At 36.3% G+C, this 9,831-nt stretch overlaps 1 protein-coding gene across 4 annotated transcripts in view; it reads right to left on the bottom strand.

Annotated features, from left to right (window-relative positions):
* klhl29 (kelch like family member 29) overlaps window positions 1-9,831 on the bottom strand; it is a 136,170-nt gene that overhangs the window by 48,427 nt on the left and 77,912 nt on the right. For all 4 annotated transcript variants that reach the window (XM_035524689.2, XM_026997772.3, XM_081717934.1 and 1 more), the window contains one exon: window positions 1,368-1,506. In XM_035524689.2, the coding sequence (XP_035380582.1) occupies window positions 1,368-1,506 (139 nt within the window). The remainder of the gene's footprint in view (window positions 1-1,367; window positions 1,507-9,831) is intronic.

Genomic DNA, 9,831 nt, shown 5'->3' with positions numbered 1-9,831 from the left:
CAACCATCAGAACCACAAGGTCACCGTAATAAAATATTTGCCAGTAGCACAGAGGCATGGGCAGACTGCTTGGGGAAATCCGTTGGCTGTCTGCGTATCTGAAAAGCTAGTGCTCATCGTTAGCTGCTAGCTGCTCCCTGGCTCCGGCAAGGAGCAGCCAAAGCAGGGAGCAGTTTGGCCTTGGCTCGGCCACCTGGGAACGCTGAGGTCCTTGCCCTGCCTGCACCCTGGGCCAGCTGGCTCCTAGCCACAGAATCCTTCACCGAACAACGGGACATTTCAATAAGGGGAAAGACTAAACACATTTACATACTCAACAATGGATATAACAAAGGGGACATGCCCATCAGTTCAACTGTCTACATAAATTGTAAAACTAAAAACACCTGGTGGAAGGGATACAAGCAGGGACGCACCACACGATCTGTCAAACGAAGCAAGGGACGTTTGCATTAACACGCAGCGGGGAGGATATGGTGCAACATGCATTCATGCAAACATGCACGCCAGCTTCCGCAACCAGGCCGGCCACGTAGCTCCCACACACACACACACACACACACACACACACACACACACACACACACACACACAAAGCACTGCCTTATTAGGCTGTTATCATGCTCAATACTAGCGACCACAGTGCCAGGGAAATAAAATGACTGAGTAATCACAGAAATGGAGGGAGCTGGCGACAGGACTAGAAGGGTGCAATATGGATGAGGCAATAAACAAAATTCAGCTCCTCAGCAGTAAAATACAGTAGATGGCTTTGACCTGTAAAGGTAATGATTCAGCAAACAGGAAATAAGCTCCGTTCTCCCTTTTGTTTGTAACTCTCGGTGCTTTGCTGCTAGTCAATGCACCGAGCACGAATATTTACCATATGAATGGGACACTTCTTCTTTATGCTCTATATGCAGTGTACACTTACTGATAAAATGGGTGACAAATCTCATCTCGTAGCCACATGACAGACAGACTGCTTACAGTGGACAAATGAACAATATGATATTCTTATGGAAAATCCATATTGTGAGTATATCATTCGTTTGATTTGTGTTTTTTAGATATATAAATATTTATATATGTAAAGATCCCTCAGTCATGGAACAGTTTCTGCTCTATGGAACACAATTCACTCTGAAATGGGGGGGGGGGGGGGGGTGTAAAAGGTAAAGGTGGACCTTTTTCCCATTTTATGTTACATTCACTTGAATGAGAGAAAGAATGGCTGCTGGCCCCGCGATAGGCACCAAAACTCTTCGCACAACCTGCAACAGAGATGGGGGAAGGGAAATAAAACACAAATGCACCCGATGAAAAGAGGATCGCATCAATGGCTGGTGGGAAGAAGGAAAGCAAACCTTTTCACCAGGTCCTTGAAATACAAGCTGCAGGAAGCTAGAACATTTTGGTGGACTTCAAATTCTTTGCCTTCAACTATAATTTTCAGGTCTGTAAACTCTTTCTCTCTGCGCTGCTGGTTCAGCTCCTTCAACATCTCTGTAGAACAAAGAAAAAAAAAAAAACAGACAATGCCAAACACTGTTTTAGAATGCGGTTTTCTTTAGAAATCGATAGAAGAAATGTAACAAAAAAAATTGAGTTAAGGCAAAAGAAAAATGTTGACATAGTCAACAAATCAATAATTCACCATATATTAAAAATCACCATATATCAAAATCTCCAAGTGGAAAGGGGAAAAAAATGCATAGCACATTAGACATAACTAAATATAAACAGACAACACTTCAGTCATGCAAATATAATGTATGTGCAAATAAAAAGAAACCACCATGTGGAAGCTAGTTGGGGGAAATAGCTTTTGAAAAGGTTAGGAATACCCTTGAATGTTCACAGTGCATAGAGCTGACATTCAGAATCAGCAGGAGATTCACAACTGGTTGACCGACACAAGCTAAGAAATGAACGTTTTGGAGCTCGAGTCAAGCATTTAAAATACACTTCCAGATCCAAGTCATGTGCAGGCTGCATAATGATCAAACAGTGTGTTCCTAAGATATCTAAATAATACAAAAAATATTTTTTTATTATATAAACCTCCTTGGAATAAAAAACAAATCCATATTGAGGATGGGTCTGCAACACCACAACAATGCTGTAATGAATAAATATGTTCTTATTTAATCAACACTTTACATAAAACTGAAGTAATGCATTCCTACCAATCCCCAGTCTGTCCACAAACAATAAACAGTGACATTTACCCTCTGCATCTAAAAAAGTCCACATATTTTATTTGGCTAATAAGTAAACGCCACATTACAATGGCTTCACAAGTAAAGTGAAATACCAAATGTAAAAATAACTGGAATAATAATTGCCATCAATTTATAGTTTTGACATAAGCTGTTACAAATTTATGTTTAATTATAACTAGGTATAATTACACAATCAGTATTAAACATATCCATACACATTCGCTGGAACTGAAAAACATAATATTTTATTATGATATTGTGCTGAACATAACATGCAAAATCTATTCTTAGCAAAGGTGATTTATTAATTTTCTACTGAACTCATCTAAAGCAGGATCAGAAAATGACATACACAAAACAATGCAAGCAACTACATAAAGAACAGTACAATTCAGGAAGCATTCTCAAAAATGTCCTCAAATATAAGATGCTGAGTAATCTTAAGTAATATTGTAAAAGTAATAAGTAGAATAACCACATGCTTCTAAGCTAATGCCAAAGAAATCCACTGAAAATGTACAGTATAGTCATGTAATTAAAGAACAGGATAAAAGAGTGGCTAAAGTGGCCAAAGAGAAAGTAGTTCCTGAGCATTTTACTGAAGCTGTGCGAGCCTCCCTATCTAACTAATAGAAGCAGGCAGGCTAAGGTCAACAGCTAGTGACAGAGGAGCACTCTCGTCTGACTACACTATAATCATCTTGGAAATACCCCCCACCACCACCCAACACTTCATCTTATGAGCCTGGCCTGAGCACTTTACTGGGGCTGTTACAAAAATAATAACAATTAAATTACCAGCAAATGAATATTACACCATCATAAATACAATCGTTTAGTCAACTCCTTGAAAACGTCCATCTGAAAAGTGCACAACCATCATGTGCTATATTAAGCTAAAAGATGAGGAGATGTTTTTTTGTTTGTAAGGGGTGGAGGTTGCCTATACTCTACAAATCCACCATGTATTTTTAAGTTTTAATTCTGTCTATGAAATTGAGCTAAGGGTTACTTAATTTTAATTTATTGTACTGACACATTTGTTTTCAACATTTCTAAAAAATATTTTGATACAAAGATTTACAAGATTTTGTCAATTATATTTGCAAAGGTGATCCTTAGATTAGGGTTGATATGCATAGTTTAAATTACTGTGCTTGATTATAGCATATATTAGTAACATTAGCTATTGATTTACAGTGCATAAGCCTTCTATAGTGTGTAACAAAACCCGTCTACCCCTGTAAAACAATCATTAAAATAAAAAAGTAGATGCTATCTGATAATAGATACTAGGTAATAACTAACAAAAATAGGCAATGACCGTAGAGTCAATGTTTTTAAAAATAGTTTCAATGTTAATTTTTTGTATACACTTAAATATGTATATGCTTTTGTATGAAGCATAAATGAACTATCTGCATTGCAGACCAACTGGTGTCTACCTGAAGAGTTAACTGTCAAATTAATGACATTTCTACTACATAATTACAGTCCTGATGAACATAGGGAACATAAATTAATGGCATTAAATTTAAAGTAATTAATGATAACTTACTGAATTGTGCACAATAAAATCTGGTGTATTCAATGTGTATTCAGTTTCATATTCATATTCTTATGAACAGGTGAATAATTGCACCTCATCATCCTGTCGGTAATTGAAATGGCATAGATGGAATGCAAGCAAATGCTCTACTGGATATCATTTTCAAATTAGTGAAAGACACAAGGAAAGAGCAGCCTGGAGGATCCTCTGAGAGTTGTGATTCCCTTGCAACCCACAGCCAGAAGAACAGAAAGGGGTGCACGAAAACTGTACACTGGCTGTGAGCTGAATCTGACCAAGGATACCCACATAATGGCATTGAGTTGTAAACACATCACAGAAATGAGCAACTGCGCCAGCTCTTGCCGTGCAGACAACAGTGATTGATAATGACAAGCTGAGCTAAAGTGGCCACTTCAGTAAGAGAGGAAAGATTAGAGAGTATTCAGGGCCACCTATGAATGCAACCGCAAACAACGTTGTGCGGTGCCAACTGAACACCATTTCAGTTTTGAGTGGTTTGCACTACTTGACATTTTATTGTTTGAGATACTGTCAGTTCCAAACATTGTGGTCTTCCAATACATCTGGTCACCAATAAGCTTTTGTTTTTAAACCCACACTACCTTAAAATTCTCTTTTATATATGTGACAGTTATCTTATCTGAACTGTAATGACGGCCTATCAAACTGGCTAATATGTTCTCGCTCAAGGCATTGTGAATGCAGCAAGTTAACACTAAGCTACTTTAGCCCTCTGCCACCTTGACATCTTAAACTTGATGCAAACACCCATCCATTCGAATTCGTTCAACCACCGATTATCAGATTGCACCGGTTTGCAAGTATGTGTGCCATTGTAATTGGAGCAGGCATTGTGTGTCTGTGACCGACATGGCTTTCACCTCTAGTCTCGTGTAGCACTAGACACCCAATTCACCATCAGCCTCAATAAGAAAGCGACAGCCCGAGAGAGAGGGGAGGAACTGTAGTTGTCGCCAAACAATGACACTCCCGCAAAGTTGCTGGACGTTCTGGCAAGGGCGGAGAGAAGCAAACCGCACAGTGGGTCAAGGCCCTGTAAGGAAGTGGTCACCACTAGCGCAACATGTGAAAGTCCCGGTGGCGGATGCACTGTCCTTCACTCTGACACGGAGTGGACACATACCAAGCACTACTGGAATGATATCTACGGCTTAAATGGACAATTTCAAGAGAAAGGTGAAGAGCAAAGATAAAACTGAAATTATTATGAAAATCTGTGAGATTTTCATAATTTGAAGAGTGCATGATTTGAAAACAGCTGCAGATCAAATTTAAATATTTAAATATTTATCAGACACAAGTCACACACACACACACACACACACACACACACACACACACACACACAGAGATATATATATATATATATATATAATTTTATTAAGTAAAAAAGCTTATAAATTTTAATTGATTTTAAGAGTTTAAAGATTAAGTGGAGAAAAACATTTTTTGCTTGTTTGATTATGCAACAAAATAATAGATAATCTTGATAATTCCAGTAGTTGCTCGTGTGGTTTTTGGAATAGTGTATACAATTGCACTTTTCTAAATTTGAAAGTGCCAATCTAAGGTTTTGGAAAATGTGCAGAACTCTTATGGATAAACATGACCAAACTAGACCATTAGCTTTCTAAATATCATTTGATTATACAGTTTTAGTGGCTATTTCAGGGTTTTGACACACTCAACAAACAAATTTTCTGCCAAAGTTAATTAACTCACAATAAATATGATGGAAGCACAAACAACTTATCATTACAACACAGCACAACACTATAAATGAGGACTATAAATTCAAAATGTGCCTAGAATATTATTTTTATCTAAATAATGTAGAGCAGGTTTTCTATAAATATTCCTGGTATGTATAATAGAAATACAACAACAATAATGATTTTAAAGCCAAATATTATTTAATAAGAATAGTAATAATAGTAATAGTAATTAAATATTTAAATACATTGGTAAATAATGTTAAATCACTAATATTTCAATAAAATCTGCATTTGCATCGTGACGAGACAAACACAGATTTAATTTAATATATAGCAAATATATGATTCTTATAAATGAACAGAATGAAAACAATAAACTAAAATATTTCCAAAAAATTAAAAAATAAATATTATTGTAAATGTATAATATTGTAAATATTATTGTATCATCTATATCTCAATATTGTTTAAACAAAATGAACCCTAGCTTTTTCATTGACATGCATTTTAAAATTTATGGTAATAAAAGTGTTTGTAAGCATTACTCTATTAGTAAATGGGTTTTAGTAAAGTATTTTTAGATTACAATAAAGTAGTTTTAAATTACAGTGGATGTCTTAGCAGTAGTGTAATAGATTATCTTTCAAATTTGAGAAAAAAATAATTAAAATTTATCACAACTAATTATGAAATAAAACATTTACTTTGAAATAATCTAACATTTTGTTTTGTCAGATTGCTAAAGCAAACCAAGATATCTTTTGTTATGAAAACTCTGAGTAATGTATGATACAGGGTACATGAGTCATATAAATGAGTCAAAAACCTTAACAACTGTTACCTTGCATCACAATTCAGGAGCTAGAGAAAATCTCCAAAAATTATTATTTTTCTGAATGGATTTCAGAGTTAAAAAATGTGCAGATCTAATATCCATTCATCCTGTGATACAAGGTAACTGTAGAACCCAGTGCAGGAGCTGTTACTGTACATGCAAACCGACATTTCAACAAAACCAAGCATTCTATCTTACGCTACCTTTCAAAGCCCTTTCTTTACATGCACCAGACATGAGCAGGGTTTTGATTCACGTTCACCTGCCTGAAATAGCTGAAACAATTATATCTAGCTTATGTCACAGAATACAAGTGATTGGCGTTTAAGGAAACAAACTCTTTTTTTTGCATTTATCTGTTTTTAGATGTATTTTTGGTGAGATCACATTTTTAAAAATGGCAGTCAAGCTGTGCTCGACTCAGTCACCAGGACAATACAGTAGAATATTTCCCGCAGTCGTGAAGAGGTGGAGTCAGTTTTACAGGGTGGTGTAGGCGTTGGCTTTACTACTGGGCTGGCATTACAGGCCTTGTCTAAAGGCCTGCAATGCCAACAATGCAACAATTCCAACTTAAAGGTGGATAGAGGAAGAGGTGGGGATTCGCAACATCAAGTTTTACAGACAAACAGTTTTTGAAATATAAAAGGATGTTTACCAGGAATGCTGCATGTTATTCTATGTAAGGTTTTACACACCTTTAAATTAAAGGTAAAATACATTTTCATATATAAAAATCTGCCAACAGTGCAAACACGTGTTTGAGAATTATTTTAGTGCTACTGTCCTCCTTTATCCAGCAGGTTGAAATATCAAGAGATTCCTGAATGGAGTCTTAGTCAGTCTGTGCATTCCTAGCACAAATAAACTACTGATGCACCTGCTAATCCAGAATGGGACTATCTTCTTTAGTTTGGGAAACAGAGTGGTCTCTCCACTCATCGCCATGGAGAGCGTCTCCACAGCGTTTATGGATTACTGAGGAGGTAAGCCAAAGGCCTTTGCTTCATATGAGAGATGGTGCCCCACGGCTTCTTTGTGCTTCTTTCCAATAGGACGAGCCCAAAGCACAGCACAGTTTCACCCCCCACTGGATTCTTACAGCCTCACAGCACATGAAATGCATACACACACTTCTACATACATTCACGTGTGCGCATGCGTGCACACACACACACACACACACACACACACACACAAACACGTAGGTGGAATGAACGCCTACGTAGCATGAGAAGTGCAAGGAGCCCCATGAAAGATCCATCATGTTACCTTGGCAGCAGCCAATCCGTCATTTTGATGTGCATGGTCCACAATCTGCTGAGCTTCATACCCTCTAGGTTAGTTCTGATTCATTTTAATAGTCCTAGTTATTAATAACACTGAGAAACTGTGCAGTGTTTCCAAAGCCACATAGGCAAAAAATTTTTAAACAATAGCGCAACTGGATGCTGTAATGGTACATTATTTAGCCATATTTCATATCTTACAAAGAGACTGCAGGCTAAACTGGATTCGATCACTATAGTGCTTGTAAGTCACAGTCCATTGTTTTGAGAGTTCTAGGCCAAAACAGCTTTTAATTAACTGCTTAATGTTATTTTTGTGTTTATTTATAATTATTTATTTCTTGAGAGGTGATGTAAAAGGTGCCGAATTCTATTATTATTGCTATTGTTGTTATTTGATTATTATTATTGTTGTTGTTAGTATTCTTATTATTATTTTGTTCTTGTTATTTAAATTATCATTAATGTAAGCATCAAGGCACTTGATTATTCCATAATCAGACGCTTATTGTAGGTACCTCTGGACTAGAGCTGAATGATTTAAATATGAAAGTAACCATACCTATGCTTTATAGCACTCTATCCCACTTTTTGCACAGCCTGCTGTAGTTTAAGCTTGGATAAACACATGCAATCAAGAGTGCTTACCCAAGTGGTCAGTACATCACTGATGGAAATAATCGTAGGCTTATCATGTGGACATGAAGCATACTACGACACTGATTAAATAGGGAGCTAGAGGACAGAGCTTAATTTAAGAGTTCTACAATTACACATGGCTTCATGTTGTCTCATGTATTAAATCAGTCTGGCGACTATAATTTACTCACATTTATTAATGCAGGAGTTCCCCTGCATAGATTAACAGACATAAACACGCCCTTATCATGAATGAACAAATAGGCACCGTTCTACCTGCATAATAAAAATAATTAAATACCTGAAATAACGTGAATGAATTTATAAGAAACCACTAATTCAAAATTGATAGGATGTTCTACAGGGCCACCCCCAAATAAAGCATTTGAATGTATATGCATGTCATTAATGAACATGCTCTCATTTGCTTAAATTACATGTAAATAGGCTCCATTGCAAGACAAAGTCATGCATATATTCAAACAATAAACAAACAATATATCTGTAACAAACAATAAAATATAATTGAAAATATATTTAAAACATTATTATATAAAATACAATTATATGAATCTTTTAATTGTTTGGTAGGGGCAGCAAACTATAATTTCTCAAAACGGGCCAGATTTGTGATGTAAAGATGACAATCATCTAAGCCGGTATTCATTAATCATTTTAACCAGTGTTCATAAGGGTTTGTATACCACTAGCTGTGTCTACGAATGTAGCGTGGATGTGTGAAGTAATGTAAAAGCCTAGCAGGATTTCATCAATCTCACTGAACTTGGCCAGGGTCTTACTAGCTCCTGAAAACCTTAAAGAACCCCACCATCTGGGGTTCAGTCTGCCTCTGCTTTTTCTCTGTCAACTTAATACATGAGTTTTAATTTAATTTCTTAGGCAATACGTCTTCAGATTGCACCGGCATACAGATTAGTTGGACACATGCCATTTCATATACCATTACACACCATAAAGTCGGTTTTTACAAACACTGTGTGCTGAGTTAAAATTCTTCAGCCATAAATATGATGAAGAACTCATATTTTTTCTGCTCTGCATTGCCAAATTATATCCATATAGACAATGATATAACAGACAATAAATAAAGAAACAAACAAAGAAAGAAACAAACATCTATTCTATGTAGGTGTTTTTGGATAAATCTCCATAGGAAGTGAAATCTTATTATTCATCTACATACAATAGTGTGATCAGATTGTTCTTAATGTATAAACACAGTGAATCAGGTATTTTCAAATCTGATTCTCTTTTGGATTCTGAAATTGGCCCTTCAGCATTATTCTTTTTACTAGGTAGGGAAGCAACTTAAACATAGGAAGAAGCATGAAACAAACCTATTTGGAGAATTACTCAGTGCTGTATAAGTGAAGCTTAAGAGACTGCCAGCAAGTTATGGCTCATGGCACAGGGAGCACCATAAAATAAATAGCTTGCAACCTGGACATAATGCACGGCAATTTTGCACACAAGCACCTGTGATTACAGATGCATGTTTGCATTTACAAAAACA

This window comes from Electrophorus electricus, chromosome 7 (assembly GCF_041902795.1).
Source record: "Electrophorus electricus isolate QZ-2024a chromosome 7, ASM4190279v1, whole genome shotgun sequence".
NCBI lineage: Eukaryota > Metazoa > Chordata > Actinopteri > Gymnotiformes > Gymnotidae > Electrophorus > Electrophorus electricus.
This window is presented reverse-complemented; position numbering and strand designations above follow the sequence as displayed.